The sequence below is a fragment of the Emys orbicularis genome, chromosome 6 (genome assembly GCF_028017835.1).
Source record: "Emys orbicularis isolate rEmyOrb1 chromosome 6, rEmyOrb1.hap1, whole genome shotgun sequence".
Classification (NCBI taxonomy): Eukaryota; Metazoa; Chordata; order Testudines; family Emydidae; genus Emys; species Emys orbicularis.
Window position 1 is genome coordinate 99,311,650 of NC_088688.1, and position 22,263 is coordinate 99,333,912.

At 40.1% G+C, this 22,263-nt stretch overlaps 1 protein-coding gene across 3 annotated transcripts in view; it reads left to right on the forward strand.

The window, feature by feature from the left end:
* Positions 1 to 22,263, forward strand: part of PCSK5 (proprotein convertase subtilisin/kexin type 5) — a 295,761-nt gene that overhangs the window by 171,118 nt on the left and 102,380 nt on the right. For all 3 annotated transcript variants that reach the window (XM_065407021.1, XM_065407022.1, XM_065407023.1), the window contains exon 10: positions 8,298 to 8,401. In XM_065407021.1, the coding sequence (XP_065263093.1) occupies positions 8,298 to 8,401 (104 nt within the window). The remainder of the gene's footprint in view (positions 1 to 8,297; positions 8,402 to 22,263) is intronic.

Below are 22,263 nucleotides of genomic sequence, written 5' to 3' on the forward strand. Positions count from 1 at the left end.
CGGACATGTTCGGCTTTTTGGCAATTCCCCCCGGACGGGAGTTTGATTACCAAAAAGCCGGATATGTCCGGGAAAAACCGGACGTATGGTAACCCTATACAACATAAGCTCATAAATTTGCCCCCTCCCTCAGTGTGGGGAAAGATATGTACAACTTCTCCCCCCCCCCCACCCCCCCGTTATAAATTGCACAAACTGGGTTTAATAATATGACTTAGGCTGGATGCAGAGTTTCTGTAGCTTAGCGTTCTAGTTATTTCTCTTTAAAGCCTAGAGTCCTCTGTCTCAGTCTGAACTCAGCCCTTGCCTTTCCGTCAGCTTAGTTCCTTTGTCTCTTTAGGTACTTTTAGCAGTCTTTCTTGGGCCTGGTCCACACTAACCCCCCACTTCGAACTAAGATACGCAACTTCAGCTACGTTAGCTGAAGTCAAAGTACCTTAGTTTGAACTTACCGCGGGTCCAGACGCGGCAGGCAGGCTCCCCCGTCGACTCCGCGTACTCCTCTCGCGAAGCAGGAGTACCGGCTTCGACGGCGAGCACTTCCGGGATCGATTTATCACGTCTAGACAAGACGCGATAAATCGATCCCAGAAGATCGATTGCTTACCGCCGGACCCGGAGGTAAGTATAGACGTACCCTTGGGTGGGAAGGCAGTGAAGGGAGAGTCCTGATTGCCTTACTCCCCAGCCTTAAATAAGATTTACATAAGGCGGGAAACTTTTGTTTCCCAGTCTTGACCTCCCTCTTCTTTTAGTGGAAAATTACTAGAAATCCAAGATGATGTTTATTACCAGGTGACAGGCCTACCTGACTTAGTAGTGGCACAGCTACATCCCAGGATGCCGCTCAGGAAGGAGAGGGATTAGTATCTTCAAAGTCTTATTGTTTCTTCCTAATGGCCCATCAAGGCTGATGGCTTGTTGTCTGATGGGTGTATCCCAAATACACACACCATTGTAATTGTTACATAGTCAATATTCCTAACATTAGATACAGAAATGATACATGCATACAAATTGGATAATTACATTCAGTAAATTATAACCTTTCCGATGATACCTTACAAGACCCATCTTGCATAAAATATCTCAGTTATGACATTTCCATATAATAAGAATATTTCCATAAATAATAATGGGGTATAACATCACAGACAGTTATTAATTGACTAGTCATAAAGAGACATTCATCATTCAGTAAATGTGAATATGGATTTTGGATGAATCATTAGAATTGGATTTGTCTTATGTGGCTAGGCCAAGCAGCTGTGTTTTCTGCTTTGTTTATAAAGTTGTTGAATGGCCTCATGGGGCAGAGTCATGTGGACATCAGAATGCTGAAAATGCTGTTGTTGGAATAGGAATTGTATTTTAAAATTGATTAGACTTTGTGTGTGATCTACTAGTAAATACTATGTAACAGAATTCCAAGGATGCGGTGTCGGAAAATACTACTTGTTTTGATGAGATATAGCAGTAACAATCAAAACCCGTCTCGTCATAGCCAGGATTTGCAAAGATGGCCCATTGACCCCTTCAGATTGCATGGCAACGTTTCTTCTTTTGTAAATCCCATGGTATTATGTTTTACTTCTGCCTGTATGGAGATCAGTTTTCTATATCCTTTCTTTAACTAGACTCACAGACGCCTCTGACATTTTAGCAAAACATTTCTTTTCAGATAGACTGATCTGCATCAAACCACTGGTCATTATGACAATGTAATCACCATTGTTAATGTTGATTGCTTTAGCATTTTGCTATGAAGGAAAACTTAATTTGCACTCTGATCCCTCTCTGTTTGATCCTGGTTGTGTCATACAACTTCACACCAACTGAATTTTCCTCTAATTTTCTTTCACTAATGGCATTTTTGTTTCTTTTGAATCATTATTTTTGTTCTTTATTTTTACATATAAGGCCAGATTTTGATCCCTGTACTCATGTTAAAGGATATGATTCTGTCATGGAGGTCACGGATTCAGTGACTTTAACAGACCTATGTGACTTCTTCAGCTTCAGCCCACTGCAGTGGCGGGGTTGGAGCAGCTGTCAACCCCCACCCAGGAGCAGTGGCAGAACTGGGTTCAGTGCCCAGGGCTGGGTCAGCCCACACCACAGGAGCAGTGGCCAGCAGTCAGCCCCCAGTGGGACTCCCACTGTTAGTCCCTCCCTCCCCCTCCCCCGCAGGGTATTTTTAGGAAAAGTCACAGACTGGTCACAGTTTTCTGTAAATTTTTGTTTATTGCCCACAACCTGTTTGTGACTTTTGCTAAAAATACCCATGACAAAATCTTAATCTTACTCATGTTGAATAGCACCTGCTTCAGGATTAGCTACAGTGTCTTCAAAAGGACTACTTGTGGAGTAAAGCGCTACTCAGTGTAAGTAAAGGGATCAAAATTTGACCTGAAATTAAAGCTTCTCATTTCTAACCAATTTGTATAATGCTGTTCATTCTTGGTTAAGGATCCAGTTTAAAAACTCAAACTAATATTGTTGATTTTGTACACCATTATTGTACAGTGGTTCCATTTCCATATTTTCTCATTTAGCTTGCTTTATAAACATTTTGAAAAGGTTGAAAGAAGAGGGTCAGACCTTGGAGTATTACTAGAGAGCTGAGGACTTAACATTCATTATTTATTGGCTGCTGGTCATGCAATTTTTGTTTAATTATTCTTACTTCTGCTCATTCTGGTGTGATTTTGAGTATTGTCTGGTATGCATAATCCCCAGGCAATTTCAAATGAGACATTCAAGGTTGTTGTTTTTTTTCTTGGAAGGAAATTGTCCTGTTTTTGAAATTGATCCCATTATATAGCAGTGTTAGTATTGCTCTTGTTAGTACATGTTTTCATTTCAAGATGTTTACCCATTAACTCTTTTGAGATTAATCAAATGGTAAATCAGTTAACATCAGTGACATCTTATCTGGATCTGTGGCTTACATGGCTAGTGAACAACTGTTTACTCACTTAAGTTCCAATTTTGACATGTTTTACAAATACTTGACTGCTTCTGTGATTGTTTCAGATGCTTTAAAATTGGCTCCTATGACTCCCTAGTTTGAAAAAAAAAAAAAAAAAAAAAAAAAAAACCTATTTTTTCTCCAAATGAACTGCTAGTTTGACTCCTTTCCAATTTCTTATTTTTTGTCAAAGTTTCTGACAAAAGTTGGGGGCGAACAATTGCAGTCCTATTTGGTTTCAAATGAGGTGTCTACTGTAGAGAGGAAATTTCAATTTGGCAATAGCTCACTTCATAATACAGCGAAGGTTCTGTCGGAGGCTGTAGAAATCAGCTGAAATGCTGTTCTTATGCTGTTATATCTCTCTGCTGCCTTTGATATAATACACCAAAAGCTTGTCTATGTTTGAGACAACAACATAAATAAAAGAAAAATGTTATACTTCAATGGCTCTTGCAGTAAGCAAACTGGCATGCAGGCACGAGAGAGAGGTTGAATTTATACACATCTGTTTACTGGGTACTTGACATTTAGCTTTAGGTTTTCAGTTTGAGAAATTGTTGTCTGAGTTTGGTTTTAATGATGGGATGTAGCAGGCAGATACAACAGTGGCCTCTTACGCAGAACTTTAAAACAGAACCACTATCAGGGTAGCTCGCTTTTCAAGGTTCCCCAATCTGGAAGTTTTTGGGGGGTCTTCATTAAACCTTAACTGTGGGTTGTATTTTCATCTTGACACACTGTATAATTCCCCGTAATGAGAGCTCACTGTTCATTGAAAGGAGACTGGACCCCCTGGTTTGTTTTTAATAATTAGCTGAATGTAGCCAGTCTTGAATATTGCCTTTTAAAACTGATGTGAATATTTTAGTGCCTTTTCTTCCCAGTAGTTTCGACAACTATAACACCTTGCTTTGTGGAATCAGATTGTTCAGACTTCACCTAATAAAGAATGCAGCTCTTGGGATTCTCAGAGGTACTCTTGAAGGCTTGAGCCAGTGCTACATGTTTTCCTAAGACATTACATGGGCTCCTAGTGAAATTCCTGATCTGGTATAAAATTTTATTGATTTCTTTCTGAAGCATGTTACGTGCCTGCCCAAGCATACCATATCTTACAAGCCCTTAATGCCCACTACATTCCATGACATTCACTTTTTGCAGTTCTGTTTTTTTACCAGCTCTCAGCTGGATAAATACTTACTATCATACCAGTCCAATTGTCTAACTTGAAAAGAGACCCCTTCTTGGAAAACAAGCTATATTTATATTAATATTTTTAAATGTCCATCCATCACCAAAAGGCACTAGTGCACCTTAAAAATAATGCAGTAATTTAACCACATGCTGCTCCAGTACCTCAGATGCACACAAGAGGAATGAAATGGTCGTGATTAAACTGATCCAACTAGGAAGGAATGCAACAAGTTCTGAAAACCAAAAGAGATTTCAGCACAAATGATCTTGCTTCTTCCAAGTGAGTATTCCAACTGATCTGCATACACCAACATCTTCAGGGCTCCAGTGCGAGCAGGACTTAGGGTACGTCCGGGATCGATATATCGCATCTCGTTAAGACGCGATATATCGATCCCCGAACGCGCTCACCGTCGACTCCGGAACTCCACCAGAGCGAGTGGCGGTAGCGCAGTCAACGGGGGAGCCGCGGCCATCGATCCCGCGCCGTCTGGACCCCAGGTAATTCGATCCAAGATACTTCGACTTCAGCTACGCTATTCGCGTAGCTGAAGTTGCGTATCTTGGATTGATTTCTCCCCCTCCCCCCCCCAGTGTAGACCAGCCCTCTGTGTTGGCTTCACTAAAATACACAATACCTCCTTTGATGCTCCATTGGTAGCTAAAAAAGGGGATTTGATGCTAGGTCACATCAGAGTCTAGTTGACATTGGCCTCAGACAACCTAGTGGGAAACATGCTGCAAAGGAACACGAGTCCATCCAAAAGTAAAATAGCAGTGTCAGCCCCCAAAAAACAAAAACAAACAAACAAAAGAAAAAAATGAAAAAAATAGAGGGGAAGGGTATATAGTTAAGTGGCTCCACACCTGACTTTGAGGTGCCATTCATAACTCAGTTACAGTATATTAGACTTATTTTAAGCAATTCCTACTTGGTCAATATATATAAAAATTCTGTTGACTATGGTCCCATTTCAACTATTTAGACTGTGTGACCATTGGAGGACCCCTCCGCCCCCACCCCCTCCCCACGTCTGTTACTTTTTAGTGTATTTTCTACACTTCCCAGGTTTACTGCCATTATATGGTATTGTGACTTATGAAGCTCAAATGTAATTGGTTTTCATTTCCTTCCTTTAATCTCATTCAGACAGATGAAATCCCTTTGATCACAAACCTGTTAATTTCCATCAGCCTATTTCTGTCTTTGCCCTGTGTGTGAAATAGAGGCACGTTTTACATAGAAGACTTGGATGTTTGCAGTAATTTCTGCATATCTGCTGCTTCCCTATGGAGTTCCAATTTACTGAAGCTAAAGTTTGTCATCTTAATTGTGTACAGCTCAGAAACCCGGCTTATGCAGCTCAGCAAGAAAATAAAACACTAATTTCTTCAGACCGAGTTATATGTAGGAAATTTTATAGACCTGACTGATTTCAACTACTTACTTCAAAAGCTAAACAAGATACTATTTCTATGTTTAAGTACGGTATAGCATCCACAAAACAAGCATTTCAAAAGGTTAAATTTATAAGAAAATAAATTCTGGCAGATGTGAGGACAGTATAAAAAATAAGAAACACTGCATTGAGTTCTGCACACCAGACTCTCAGACTGGTGAGTTTCTCTTGTGACTTCATGTGTCAGGAAGAGCTCACAGAAAAATCAACCTGCTTGGATGGTTTCTGTTATCCTGCAGATGTTCCACATAGAAATCTCTCACTGAATTTAGTAGGCATTCCATGCATGAAAAAACTGCAGGACAATCAATCTATGGCCCTTGTTACCATGGTATCTGAGTGCCTCACAATCTTTAATGTATTTATCTTCACAATACCCCTGTGAGGTAGGGAAGCATTATCCCCAACTTCCAGATGGGGATTTGAGGCAGGAAGACACTAAGTGACTTGCCCAAGGTCACACAGGAACTTTATGATTGGAGCAGGGAATTGAACCTGCATCTCCTGAGTCCCAGCTTAGTGCCCTAGCTACTAGACCAGGGGTTCTCAAATTGAGGTTTGGGACACCTCAGCGGGTTGCGAGGTTTTTAAATGGGGGTTCATGAGCTGTTAGCCTCCACCCCAAACCCTGCTTTGCCTCCAGCATTTATAATGGTGTTAAATATATAAAAAAGTGTTTTTAATTTAATTTATAAGGGGGCGAGGGTCGCACTCAGAGGCTTGCTATGTGAAAGGTTTGAGTACAAAAGTTTGAGAACCACTGTACTAGACAGTATAGTTAACTAGTATTGGGCCTGATCCAGCACCATCCAAGTCAATGACAGTGTATGGGAACAGGAGCAGGGCTATTCAGAGGTTGATGTTTGGTGAGTAATGGTATGAGCACAAATCTCCATTTCCTCTCTTTTTATTTAATTTTTGTGAAGCCGTACCATAGCTGCTCATTCTGTTGTTCATTTATCATTCTCACTATTAACAGCATTGTTGGAAGAACAGTCATATTCCCCATCTCATTGCTAACAGAACAAATGAGAAATTGCCAATGAACACCACCATAATCCATGGCCTTTTAAGCTATGGTTTTAGAAAGGAAGTCCTCCTGAGAATATGTATCTGTGAAACAAAGGGCATCTGGAAGGCTACATTCTCTAAAGATTTCTTCTGTTCCTGAGAGAAAAAAAATGGTAGTTCATTCCACAGTGGAGACCCAGATGGGATCCTCTTTTGTCATCCTTGGGACAGAATCATTATTTACATATTGTAGAAACTCATATATGTGTTGTCAGTCGCTTGCCCATTGTCACAGATCCACAGGATCAGTGCTGCTTTCCAGGTTCTAAACAGTCCCTTGGAGGTACCTGTTCAGAATGCCACCCCCCAAGGGTTCTACTCTTCTTTAAGGGTAGGCCATGTTGCCTCTGTGCCTCCAAGACTGATTCTCTGGGCTCTTGCACTCCCATTTCACACTGTGAGTTCCTTCCAGCGAGTCCAACTGAGATAGACTCCTCCTCAGAGACTTTTATACTCTTCAGGGACCAGTGAACCTCAGCAATTATTTGCAGTGACACCAGGCAGCCTTTTCAAAATAAAGTAGAATTTATTAGTCAACTGGAACACTACATCAGAAGCCCTTAGTTTAGCATAGAGAAGCAAAGGTTAAGATATAGTCCATACTGACCAAGCCAGTGCAATCAGCCGTGCTGCTATGGAATCCATTTCTGGCTCTGACTCGCTGTCAGTCTCAGGTGAGAGCTGCTGAGTCTCTCCAACAGCCACCCCCAAGCCCCTGCCAACCCCTGTGGAGTTCACATGTTCTGCCTGCTGGATAAGCATCAGTTGCTCAATCCTTAGGGCTCCCAATGTCTTTGTGGATCGATCCTCCATTGATATGGATCGGTTTCAGACAGTTCTTTAATGACCTATTCATTCCCCCTCCCAACAGTTACATGACAACACCTCATGTCTCCTGCTCTGCCCCAAGAGCAGCTTTTTATTTTTAACCCTTTTGCACCCACAGGGTAGCAATGCAAAGTACAGAGGGAAACTGAGGCACACACAGGACTAATAAAATAGTACAGAAAATTTCCACTTCATCACAGCCATTAACTACCCAGATTCATTGCTGGGAGTTTTGGGTACCTAAAGAATACAGGATTGATCTCTGCCTGATTACCAGTAGTTAATCTGGCTATAATGAGCAAGTCAATGACAACATAGACTCACGCTTCCATAATGACTACAATGGAAGTTTAGAGTGTGAAAGGAATGGGGCCCTAATGAATCTGAAATAGCTTGTGATCTGTTATGCTTTTCTTCTCTTGAGCATGTCTGAGGTAGGCAACCATGTACAGATGCAACGTGAAGCACTTGGTGGTCATATTAGTTATCTCTAGGTCAAATACACGTTTTTGTCCCTCCTTGTAAATTTCACATGTGGAATACTGAGTGTATGTATTTTACAGGCTGCCTATCAATTAATGCATCTCTCTTAATCGAAAAAGAACAGTAGAGGTAGAAATAATTTGATACATCAATCCTGTAAAGCTGGGACATGTTACTTTGATCACCAGTCTTGTTTGTGGTTTTGTTTTTTAACTTGTGTAACTTTTTTTTTTTCCTTTTTGGTAAGAAAATTCTGATTTTCACTTTGTCTTTGCCCTTTTCCTTAGTCCATCTCTGACCTGGAGAGACGTACAGCATATTATTGTAAGGACTTCACGTGCAGGACATCTGAATTCTAATGACTGGAAAACCAATGCTGCTGGTTATAAGGGTGAGAGCTTCCTTTCTTATTCACCATGACAGGCAAAAACAAAATCGGACATTTAAAGGCAAAGCTGAGGGAAATAATCTCAGATGGTTTGTCTGTCACCTGCAGTATGTGCAGCTTTTGGTCTTTTTCATTAACAAAAAAGAGATGTTTCTTCTCCTCCTTTAAAGACTGGGATTTGAAATTACTAGAAAAGTAACAATTATGGACTGAATTTTGGTCAACCCTTTCTGCCTACTTTTTGCTACGTTGGTAGCACAAAGCAGGCAGTAAAGTATCTTAACCAGGTGTTTGTGTCTTCCAGGCACAGGTGTACAGATGGTCTAGCTTGATGTTAAGGTCACAGAATTTAATGTCAAGCAAACCTGAAATAAAACATTTCAATTCGGGAATATAAGGGATTTTGATTGAAAATGGAGAAATGGAACATTTTGACATTACTGAATAGAAATTTTTTCAGAACATTTCATTCTACACAAAGAAGGCTTTGATATTTCAGCTGTTTGCCCTGATTTGGGATGAAAACAAGTGTCAAAATATCAGACTGTCTCAAGGGACTGAAGTACCAGTTTTCACTCAGACATTTTAAAAAATGTCTAGAGTTTTTTGAAATTTTGAAAAGTTCTCACTAAATGTTTTACTGGTTTTGACCAGCTGTTACAGATATATATATATATACATACCATCATAGTCAATGACTAGCAATACCATATAATTCTGCTTATATTTTAGAGATGGGCTAAAATTGGATCTTGAATCTAAACACCTCTGAATTTCAAGATGGTTTAAATTCTAGTTCCTGTTTCTAAACCCTTTATTGGCTTTATTTCTGGGTTGGATGCAAAACTCAGACGGTCTATTTCTGATTCCATTCTCATGAGAATTCCACCCAAGTTTTAAGATGAGCCTATCTTGTGAGATTTATGCCATTTTGTGCCAAAAACTCCTGAGAACAGTTCACAAAGTATCAGAGCCATCAAATTTTCACACAATTTCACACTAAAATTTGGCCTCGAATCTCAGCCCTAGCTTTAACCTATTCCAGACCACAGAACATCCACTACAGAACATATTTAATATGTAATTCTGCCCCATGACATTTCCGCTGCATCTGAATTAGAAACAGAAAAAAGGCCCCTTTCATTTTTGGATCCAGTCCAGAACCTAAACGATAGAGGATAGTTTTGAAAATGGGGATTCAACTCCAGACCGCCTCAAAATTAAAATGTTTTCACATTCAAGGTTCTGGTTTTGACCCATTTACAATACATATAAAAAAGATAGAGAGGTACAAAGGCCCAAACCTACAGGCAAGAACATACAGAGAGATACTTAATGATGTTGTCAATGTAGTACTTGTCACTGTGAGGCATAGCCTGGCATTAAAAATGTATTGGAAGGAAATGTGTATTGATATCTTATTATTGTGCTTGAAACTATCTAGACTATGTCTTCAAGTGGTGTAAATTGTAGCATTTTGGTTACTATCTAATTTTCAGAATTCTATCCCTTTGTATTTTTTCACCTGTTCCCAAGAAAGGCAATAACGTCATAGTACTCAGTATCATACTCTGATGTATCTTAGAGCAGTTGTCTCTCATTAGCAAATTGAAGAGTTGTATTAACACATGGTATACTAGCAGCAGCAACAGAGCCTTTATAGTTACAACAATTCTTTCTCTGGCTTAACCCCCCAACAACTGGAAGACATACATGTGCTATGTTTGAATTGTGGTGGCAGATATTTATGAGGTAAAGGAGTTAAGGAGGGTTTCTCCCCCACTTGTCTAAAATCATGAAAGTAGACGTGGATGACTGTGGGGAGGCAGGAAATACAACTTCACCGGGCAAAACTCGGCAGTAGACTTCATGGTGGAATTCAAAAGGAGCAAGACAAACTAAGTGCCTCGACCTCTGTGGAGCTAAGGATCAACTTTAACCCAAATAAAGCACCAGTTTTAACTACATTATTTTGGCAACTTAGGCTAAGCAAATGGTTCCAATAAAAATCCATCTCTCTTTAAACCTCTGTTGGTTTTGGATAGAAGAGAAGCAAAAGAGTTAGATTAAATCACAACATCCAAACCTGAGCTCGAAGCGGGAGTTGCACACCGCTGCTGGCAAGAATGAGACTGTATTTTACTAGTGCACGTGGCAATATTTAGTATAATATTTCACTATTATCCTTCACTGCTGCCAAGAGTAACAGTTAAAGTATGGGTTTTTCATAGATGAATTACTCTGATCCTTGTGGAATTGTATCATAATTTTGTTGATGTCAAGACCCATATTTCTTCCAAAGCATGTTCATAACAAGGCCGAAAAGAGAATTTTTCTGAAATTGACTAAGGCAAAGTGAGGCACAAGAAACAAGCTGCCTTTCTTCCATGAATGCTAGAAGATAAAGGAGAAGGGGGTGGGGGGATTGGTTCTTTAGAAATGAGAAATCAAAGGGTGAAAACAACAAAAACTTGGAAGAACCTCTCACTCAAAGGGTCAGCAAAAGCTGGTACTTGAAAGTGGGTCAGCCTGCCTGTTCAGTGGGCTGGCTGGCTGGGCTGCATGGCAACACCGTCCCTCAGCACAGTTACTCTCACTGTTTGTCATTGGGGAACAGAAAGGAGGAGCTCACAAATGTAGCTATTGGCTACAAGGTCTCCAGTTTTCTTTCTTTCTTTTTTACACTAATGAAAAAGATTAACTAATGAATAATACTTGAGCTGCCTTATGCTTTGCACTGCAGCGATACCACTTTTCCTCTCCCCCCCTCTTCCTTCCAGCATACTTTTTCTGGAGAATAAACAGCACTTAAATACCAGTCAACTGAATGAATCTCATGGTCAGACATGGGTTTTCTTTTTAATTATTATTTCACTGAGAGTCAACAAGTGTCTTTACACAGTAGCTTAGGACAAGGCACTCTCAAAAAAATAAATAGTTTTGAAAATTTATTTTACAAGCACTCCCAGTCACAGACCTTGGTCATATGGTTTGCAGTACATCCTTGATCACTACAAAAAATTGGCAAACTATAGAATGCTCAGCATGGCTAGATTCTACCTGTTATTCCACCTCAAATAATTTCTTTTTATAACTAATGCAGGCCTCTGGTCTAGCAAAAAGTTAGAGAGCATCCTTTTTCCTTCCTTTCTTAGGGGTATCAAAATGGTTGATCTTTATCTACTACAGTAGATTGCTTTGGAAAGGTTACTTGCTCGTTCAAGTGTTCAATCAGCAGTGTAGGTTGATATTGAAATCAGAAAAGAAACATGCAGCATCAGTGCTCACTTGTCTATAGGTTGAAAGAAAACAGAATGCAACAAAGTAATTTTAAGAAGCATAATCATCTCTTCTGAATGGCATCACTGAGCAGGTATTCACAGTTAGGATCTTAATTTAAGGAGCTTCCCATTTCATACTTCTTTACGTGGTACTAAAGTTCCATGAGCAGTCCAAGACTGTGCATTCTAGCGGCGAGTACAGCATTAGGGGGTCAGGAATGCCAGAATTCTAATCCTGACTCTGCCAGTGATTTACTACGTGGTCTTGGGCAACTCATTTCACCCCTGCCTCACTTTCCCTCATCTCTAAAATGGAGATAATATTACTGATGAGAGCAAAATCCAATTTAGTGAAAAATATCAAAACTTTAACATATTGTTTCCATTTTCTAACCACCTCTACAGGCTTTTGCCCCACTGGAGACATTCCAGTTGCCTGTAAGAACTGCAAGTGATATGTACCTTTTTGCATCCCATCTCCCCAGCAGCATAGCTATGGTTTGTAAAGCAATGACAGGGCATTTAAGACCTAATCCTGCACCATTGATGGCAACTAAATGTCACCACTGACTTCACTGGGAGCATGTTTGAATGTTTAATGTTTGAATAGGCCCTTGAAGGTGTAAACTGCTATATAACTGCTGAGTATTCTTATGATGTGCAGAGCTTGTATTGGATGGGGGCAACATTGGAGAAACACAGAAAGAGGAAAATAAGACAACACCATTTGTATTCTGATAATAGATCAGGTTTAAACTGATGTCAAAGGTAAGTATTCAAACAAAATTCAGAGAACAACTGCAGTGTCTGCACAACATTGTGGGTTATTTCAAAAGAGCTGAATCAGCTTCCCGTACACATTCCGTCACACATTTTAAATCATGATTTAAGAATTAGATTCTAATCATTGCTAACAAATATAAGAATTCTGAATGTGACAAACTTTACATTCTAAGCTCTCTTGATTTATAGCAGCAACCTATGAGACCTTTTGTCAGCCAAAAATACTCAGAGTGCAGTTCTCTCTGGCCATACCCTATTCCTCCCCCCTTAGGGGCTGCAGGTCAGTGTAGTAGTATAGAACCATTCCCATAGCTCTGCACCACCCAGGGAACCCTCTTAAACCAACACCGTAAAAAAGGTGCAGTAGCACACAGAGTCTAGACCATTGGATGTAGGGTAACTCAATAGAGGATTCTAGCATCCTTCATCAGGGCCCTAGCATCTGCCACTCTACTATGGCATTCTAATACTTCATGCATTATATTTATCAAGAAGCAGGAAAGACTATTACATCATGCACCTTCCAACAAAAGCCAGATCCTTCAGCAATCACCTTTAATCAGCAAATTAAGCACAGGGGAGGGGAATGAAAAACCACCTTCATTAATGAAATGTCCTTGAAAACTGCCAAGTCGGTATGACCCCATGAGTTAGTTTAGCAGGCCCTCAGCTTCCCAGTCCATGTGGATTTAAAGTTTGAGAGATATCCCCAAGCTATTTCCTTGACCACAGTTGAACATCTAGATGCTATTATTAATTTATGGCCTTACCTGATTAATTTCATTTTAACTCTCATTTTGCTGCCCTTTGCTTACATCATGGGCTTTTGGTGTTGTTCTGAACACATGAGGGCAGCACTCGGCATAGCACCAGGGAAGCAGATGGAAGAAGTCCCTAAAATTAACTGGGATTCTGTCAGAAATGTAGTCCCCGACTTCTCCCAATAAGGAACCACATTGGCAAAATACACACTCTAGGTGAGCAGCATGGGCCAGGAGGAGGAGTGCCCAGTGATAGTGGTGACCATTTAGAATTGTCAAACAAGTTTAAATATCACAGAAATCATAGGATTGACGCCAGCACCTTTATCATTTCATTTGTATAAAGTACCATTACAGTTATTACTGTGGAAACTGAGGGGTGGAGGAGATCGAATGTAAATGGTAGGGGAAATAGGGCCATAAATCTTTAATTTTTCAATACAGGGTTTTAGATGATTGTGGGACCTAGAAATTAGAGGGTTTATTTGGCAGACATTGGCTCTTGTTTCCGAGATCATTTCCTCCGTCCCATCAGCAAATGCTCAGATGGCAGTTATCAGTAATGTTAAAATTACTTTGGGAGCTATTCAGTGCTCCACATTTAAAATTGGTTAAACAAATTGCCTGGTTTCTGACCCTTATCTGCCTTTGCAAGAATCACCAAATGTTTTTGGGATGCTGGGGAAGGTGGAACCGAAAGTGAGAGGAGATCTTGTGTAGGATTCTGCAACCTGAAAGCTTGTAGGATCCTTCTCAGGGATTTTTATTTTTGCTTAATAGAAATTGATATATCTCCCAATTTTGCTTTTTAAATTAAGAGAGAGCTGAGCGCAGGAACGACAGCTCCATGGTTAGGGAGTTCCAGAGATGAGGAGTTCCCGAGAAAGGAAAAAGGCTGCCTGGAAAGAGCCCCAAAAATCCTCATTTCGCCTCCCAACTTTAAACCCATCCAAAGCTCCTCTAGCTGAGGCTGCTATGTCTGCAGTGCTCTGTTCCCTGCTGGCCCTAGGAACCAAGGGATTGGTTGTAAAATCAGACTGGGAAAGTCTGAGCGGACGCACCTTTTTAAGATCAGTGACTAGATACATAAAGAAACGTAGACTGACCATAACATATTGTAATACACCCTAATTTGCTTTTCTGCATTTATAGTATTCACATATTGTCGGCCTGATTTACCACTATGTTGGTTCAGTTGGACAGCGGTGTGACTCTATGGTTTTCAGTGGACTTAATCTACCCTAAAACTGGAGTAACAGTGATAAATCAGGCCATACACTTATTTATATTACAGTAGCACCTACAAACCCTATTCAAGGATGAGATGGATTGTGGTTGGCACCTTACAAACAAGCAATAAAGAGAGCTTCCAGGCTTGGTATCCATTGCATAATCCAGGCTATGAACAAACAGTTTTCAAGAAATGTACATTATAAAAATTGCAGACTGAACTGACAGCACCCAACACCAGCCAGCCCACAGATAAGATAACATTCGACTTTTCCCCTTGACCACACCTTAATCCAACCCTTTCTCAAAGCCTGGGGGAAGAAAAATTAGCCTTGTAGCATGCATGCCCTACAGGTCAACAGACTCAGGCTCTGCATGAAAAACTAAAATGATACGTTTCTGGTTTGCAATAATAACTATTCCTAGTAAGACTAGAGTTATTGAATTAAACATGAGTAAGAAATGGTTATGCTGGAAAGACAGAACACTTTGCCTTTAGTCCTTAAAAATAAAAAGCCCAAGGAATATGTGCAATCACATAATTACATTGATGTGCACTGTTATAACAACCATCCTTGGAAATTGGGAGATTCTGCAATCTAGCTGCCTAGCTTTACACATACACCCATGGGAATTCTATGCAGATGTTAGGTGCAGAGTTTTGTGGGTGGAGCTCAGTTCTCTCTCTCTCTCTCTCTCTCTCTCTCAGGGCCAGTGGAGTTTGATTTTCATTGTGTTTTATTGGGTATTTTCAGTAATTATATTCACAAATATTCTGCCACCAGGATGACTATATTGTTTAGTGGACAGAGCTTGGGACTGGGATTCAGGGCTCTTAGGGTGAAATCATGGTCCCATTGAAGTAAATGGGAACTTTGCCATTAACTTGCAAGGGTCCAGGATGTCACCCTTAGGTCTATTTTTTACATTGCCAATTACTCTGTGAGACTTTGGCCAATTATTTAACTTCTCTTTGTCTTAGTTCACTTATCTGTACCTATTATAATACTTACTCACCGTACAGGGTTATTGAGATGGATATTTAATTATAAATACTTATTGTATTATTATTTATTAAATATGTATACCATAACCACAATTTATGTTTTAGTCATCCATCTGTTGCTGAAATCTGATACTGTCCCTGTGCTCAGTCAGGTGTTCTTTTAACTGTTGATATTTTACTGGAACATAAGCACTTTCAAAAAGATACAGAAATTACATAAGGCAACACAAGAGAGATGTTCTTCACTATGTACCTGATACTGTAAGCAGCACAGAAATGGTATTTGTGTGTCTATAGCTAAAGATCTGTCAGCATTTCCACTTCTAATTCACTCAACTAATCTGTCATAATTTGTTCTGAGTTATTTGCTTATAAATTCTCAGTGAAAGGTTGTTTGTTTGTTTGTTTTCTGTAATCCAAATATGGTTAGATCCATCTGTTTTTAATATCTAGGGGAAACCTCAGATTTACATTCAAGGGGAAATTTGGCCTGAAGAGTCTTAAAAAGGAAAATGAGGGTTTTTTAAATACATTTTGTGCTCCAGGCACAAATGGCTTGTTTTGTTTAAAGAAAATTTACAGACAGTTGGTTTTGCAATGGAGTTGTCTCTTTTGGAGAAATACACTGTAAAATGACCATCACTGAGTTTAAAAATTATATCTTACATTACCACACATGCATCATAGCCAACTTTCTTTCAACAAACCTTTTATAAAGCTAGTGCACCAGCATATAACCCTTAGATTTATTCCCTTCATACAGGAGGAGTCATTTTATAAGAGATAGAAATGAATGGCTTCAGTGCAGTCTTTATGGCCAAAATCCTATTATACAGTGTGATACCCGTGCCAGAGGGTGGGGGGCAATCATAGAAAAAGTAGGGGTAGGGCAGATTTTCTCATTCTATCACGACACTTTTCACGAGGTAACTTTTCTAGGGACAAAGGAAAGAGCAGGTTTCTTGATCACTCTGATAAAATTCTCAACAAATATGATAAATGCAATGGTGTTTTTCTGTGATGTGGATGACAATGCATCCATTGGTAGTGGACTTAACTAGTGACCTATTTCTGATAAGCTATCAAATGACCATCAAAGAGTAATGACTTTCATTATTGCCCAGGGCCTGATTTGCATCACTGACCCAGAAGTGAAGAGCTGTCTCCTATTACAAGTCCTTTTAGTCAACCAGTCTTCATCTAGTGAATAAGCTAATATGCAGGTGTATTTTAAATTCCTGAAATAGGCAATTACTGTGAGGATGTAATTATAAATGCAATCTGCAGGTTGATCTTCTGCATCCTAAGGTGCTCTTTGTTGTTTTTAAGGTGGATTTAGGTCTCATAAAGGATGCTATATTGACAAAACTGCAAACGGAAACGTTTTATCCACCAGACTGAACCGACAGTGGAAGTATAAACTTCCACATGCTGCTCTGCCAGTGTGCCACAGACCTCTTTATTTTATTTCTTATAGATCACAGAACAGTCAATAGTGACTTTCAGTCAGATCGTTCGATCTACCAATAAAATCTATATGATAGTCTTGCGTGTGGTGTTGGATAATATAGTGTTGGTATTGTCTGAAGAAATCAAGCTGTACTGATACAAATAATCAATCACTGGGTAACTCCTCACTTAAAGTCGTCCAGGTTAACGTTGTTTCGTTGTTACGTTGCTGAACAATTAGGGAACATGCTCATTTAAAGTTGTGCAATGCTCCCTTCTAACGTCGTTTGGCAGCTGCCTGCTTTGTCCACTGCTTGCAGGAAGAGCAGCCCGTTGGAGCTAGCTGGTGGGTGCTTGGAACCAGAGTGGACCGAAAGCCCCCCTATCAGCTCCCACTATTAGCTCCTCGCTCCCCTAAGTTCCCTGTGCAGCAGCTGCCCAGCAGGCTAGCAATTGCAGCTGTCCCTCCCCCCACTGCCATGTGCTGCTCCTGCCCTCTGCCTGGGAGCTGCTCCCCGAGACTCCTGCTTGCTGTGGGGAGGAGTAAGAGGGGACTTAATGTCGGGAGGGACACAACAGAGGGAGCTTCCAGGCAGCAGCAGCTGCAGCTGTGGTTGGGTCTCAGCTTGCTGATCTAATTAACAAGGCAGTGTACTTCTGACCCCACTCTTCATACTTAAAGGGGAAATGCACATCTCTCTCTCACACACACACACACACACACACACACACACACACAAACACAGGGTGTGTGTTTCTGTCTCTGTCTGCCCTCCCTCCTTTCCTGCTGCCTTGTACAGTAGAGTGAGAGAGTTAACCCTTGAGGGCTCAGCCAATTGCTAGTTCATCATTTAGCAGTAAGGCATTCCCTGGGAAATATCCCACCCTCTGACTCCTCCACCTCAACCAAGCTTCACAATCATCATCACTGTGTACCAGTATTAAATTGTTTGTTTAAAACTTATAGGTGTGTGTGTGTGTATATATATATATATATACAGTCTTTTGTCTGGTGAAAAAAAATTCCCTGGAACCTAACCCCCTCATTTACATTAATTCTTATGGGGAAATGGGATTCACTTAACATCGTTTCGCTTAAAGTCGCATTTTTCAGGAACATAACTCCAACGTTAAGTGAGGAGTTACTGTAATTACATGTAGAAGTTAAGCACAAGTTTTATTGAACAAATAACGTACATTTATCCTTTTTCTGATTATTTGCTATCACTTTTCTATCTACATATCTGGCCCCCAAATTTTCAGTGTATCCCATTAGAATGTAATGTAATAAAGAGAGTAGTACACAGTGCACCTTTCTGTCCTACAAACAGACTATTATGTTGTGTGATCCTTGGAACAGAAACTGAAAATTCCTTCTATTCCTGCCGAGTCCTTAGAGTTATCTGTATTTTGGGGAAATATGTGGTTTTCTGTTGTCTTGGTTCTAAGCAGAAACATTTATATTTTGGTTATAAGCAGAAACATAAAAATGCAAGGAATACGATTGCATTCTTTCCATGCCCTCCTTTGAGTTTCAAATACATTATGTGAATTTGAAAAGCGTGAGTGTTGGTTTTATCCCCAAGAGTAAAAAGAACAGTATCACATAATTTGTTGTTGGCTGTGCAGTACAGTTATGAGTTTCAAAAGTCAAATCCCATTATTTTAAATTACTGGTAGCTTTTGGCACAACACAAGGGAATTGAGATTTAAGGATGTGGCTGAAAAACACTAAGTTCTAATTCAAAATCTCAAAAATTCTTTTAGTTGAAATTGACACAGGCCAAATAGGACAAAGCTTAAGCAGTGCTGCTTAAAAACAAACACATTTTCCTTGTAGCATCCTTTACCATCCCTGCATTTTTCCTTTAAATACATCTGCTTTATACTTGACATACCAAAATACTTCTAACATTTGCAATAAAACTAATCAAATGACAGAAATTAATTAAAGAAATGTGGAATTAGAACTATATCTATTTAGTAAGCTATCCATCTTTAATAACCTGTCAAAAGTAGAAGTTTGGGAAGAAGATCTATTCTAAGATCATCTTGCAGAAAGATGAGGGATGGAAAAAGTTGTAGGATGAGTAAGAAGGGGAGAGTGGCTAATTTCAGGAGTCTTAAGAATCTCCTCATGTTTAAGATATTGTGAAATCCTTTAAAAAAAAAAATATTGACCAAATTCCTGTGAAATACAGACATCCTTGTAGGACAATCTACAGGCAAGCCGGGAGAATTGAAAGGGGGAAGCTTTTCACTGCCAATTAAACACAGATATTTTGGAATCTCTGTTGTCAAGTACAGAGTTGCCAGCACAATATCTGGCATCAGCATATCAAAAAAAACCCACAAGATCTAAAACACAGTCTAACAGAGCAACCCTGTGTAAAGAGGAGTACTGCAAAATTTCCTAATCATGTGTAATAATGTTCCTGTTTACTTTCACCACAGCACTAGTTACACTTGCACCTCTGTCTGGTAAATATGCACAAAACCAATACAGCTGTGGAAACAAATTCAGATTCAGTCTTGTATTTTAAAGCATTTCAGTGCAGATGATTCTGTCCTCATTTGATTTTCAGTGAGATTGATATAGATGTCTGGGTCTAGAATAACACAAAACAAATCCAAAAATCCAAAGAAATCCTGTGATTTTATTTCTCCAAATCTAGCTGAGCAATATCTAAAAGCACAGAAACATGCCATATATAGTGGCATTTCAGGCAAGTAATTTTGCAGATTCCAGCTGGCTGGATACATACCAGTGGCTTTAGAAGAGATCAGGGGCCAGATCCACAGCTGGTGTAAATTCACTTCACTGGCAATTTACGCCAGTTGAGACTCTTCCCCCAGATGTATTTCTAAACTCTCATACTGCCAGCAGTGTCTTCTAGTGATTCAATATTGGTAGTATAAAGCATGCACCAACATGAACATTAGGCAATACCTCTACACTTTCAAAGCCGTTTTCAGGGATTGGAAAATTAGAGGGAATAGTGACAATTGCTGGATAATATCAAATGAGGAGAAGACATTCTGCCTCCCATGTAGTTGTTTCATTTGTTTCTGTCAATCCAGTATTTGAAAAGGGATATAATAATCAGGCGCTTTTATAGTGGCTAAACGGTCTGTGAGAAGAGGTGATCAGAAGAACTGAAGATCATTTCATTAAAATGGACAAGGACAAAATGTGGTAGCATAACTTACATTCTGTTTAGCTCTATTAGACATTATAAGTACTGTATTTTCAATGTGGCCCAATTCACCTAGAGACTGTATGAGATTTTAAATTATGACTGAATTTATAAATAACAGTCATTAATACTTCTGCATATGACCAAATCTTGGGAATAGATTCTGTCCTTTAAAAGCTGCACTTCAGAGGGGGCAGCACATAATATGAGGTTTGCATCACCTTTATGTATAAACAAGAACAGTCTTTTCCTAAACATCCTACATCTTTTCCTATACATGAGAACATTGGCCCAAAATAAAGGGATTATGTACCTTTCCTAGAAAAACTCAGGAAGATCTGATAAGCTTGCACAGTTAATCATTGCTAGATGGTCTCTGCTTTTATAGTGGGGGTTGGAGGAGCTGCTCTGTGGATAAATAAATGGACATTAGCCTCTAGGAATGTTAGTTATTCTTCTTTAATGGTAAGAAGAGTAAAGAGATCCGCTAAAATTCAATATTTGGTTTGTGAGACTAGTTTTCCCTTAAACCTGTCCTTTTATGTATATGTAAAGCTCTGTGCACACCTGTGAAACTCTATAAACAATAGTAGGCCAAGTTACGTGTGTGTGCATGAGGAGATACATGGCTCAAGGAACACTTTTGCCCTTTACACCCCTGAGCAACCCGTGGAGCACAGTTGCAGTCCCTCCTCTCAGAGCGTGCAGAGGCTGCTTCCTCCCAACACGCCCGACAGCATTATTATGTCAAAGAGAGTGGAGAGAGGTAGGACCATGGGCTCCCTATGCATTGACCAGCCAGCAGAGTTAAATGGGCATGGAGGGGGAGTACGTTGCTACTGAAGTGGCACAGCAGCAGGTTTGCTCCCATTCCATATTCCTCTTCTCTGTCAATGAGGTAGAAATCTCCCTGAAGCTCTGCCTGTGAAGGGCCCTCTCCACACCATCACTAACATAGGCAGAGCCATAAAGTCACAAATGAACCCAATAATAATTCCTAGTAATTATGATGTGCAGCACATAATGTGTAGTGTGCCTGGCTCTTACACTGCACCTGTATCAGCCTTCACTAGACAGCAAAGACAACACATCATGATTACCTTGCTAATGTTGTTTTCCTACCTGCGTCAGCAGAACTGAGTCCACATTCTTTTCCAATGGCAATCACATCTCTAGATGTTACCCCAATGGCACGCCTAGCCCTATATGTGCTGTCAATGTAATTTTTTACCATTCTTGGAGGTGCCAGAATTGGTTACTGTCAGACACAGCAGCAGCAGAAGTAGAGTTCATAAGCATCACCAATTTGTGTACAAATGAAGGGGTGTGATTTGAAGACAGTGGGAAAGAAGATTAAACCCTCTTTTCTTTTATGATGGGAGTGATCAGCAACTTTTGTTAACTCTCTAATGTTTTCCTAAATTATTATTTAGTGTCTGAAAATGATGGCCCTGTCTCAGTCCCTGCAGTCTCAGTCCCTGCAGCTGCCAGCCAAACCCACTTGATCAAGGGCTTTGAAGTGTAGGCACTGCAGACAGCCAAATATCAGCTGTCTGGAAGGTTTCCACATGGAAGTCTTTAGTAGCACCACTGACTTGATTTGGATGGGAATATTTTTCAAGGAAGTATGTACTTATGCTTAAAGTGTGTGTGTGTGTGTGTGTGTGTGTGTGTGTGTGTGTGTGTGTGTGTGTGTGTGTGTGTGTGTGTGTGTGTGTGTGTGTGTGTGTGTGTGTAAAAACAGGTGCCAAGCCTCTTAGTCCTACTTCTCGTCTTCCATACAAAAGAGTTTAAACATTAACTGTAATGATGGTGATGGACAATTAACATAAGCACCATCATCCTTACTGTTAATCTCTTCTCATGAATGAAAAATGAGCACAACTTCATTTTAAAAATAGGTGCTAAAGGTAGGAAAGATAGTGGGGGAGGAGGGGTTGTTCTGTAAATATTTCAAACCAGCTATTTTTTAAAGTGTGAATATCCAGGCTCTGGTTCCTCAGGAAACTCAGTGTGTATGTAGGGTAGAGGAAACCACTTTGGGCTCAACCAGAGGCCTGCCTGACCAGGGGTGTACTTGAACAGACTCCTGCCATCACCAAAGCCTGCTACTCACCCTCCCACTCAGCTGGGTCAGGAGTGGGTGTGCAAGGGTGGG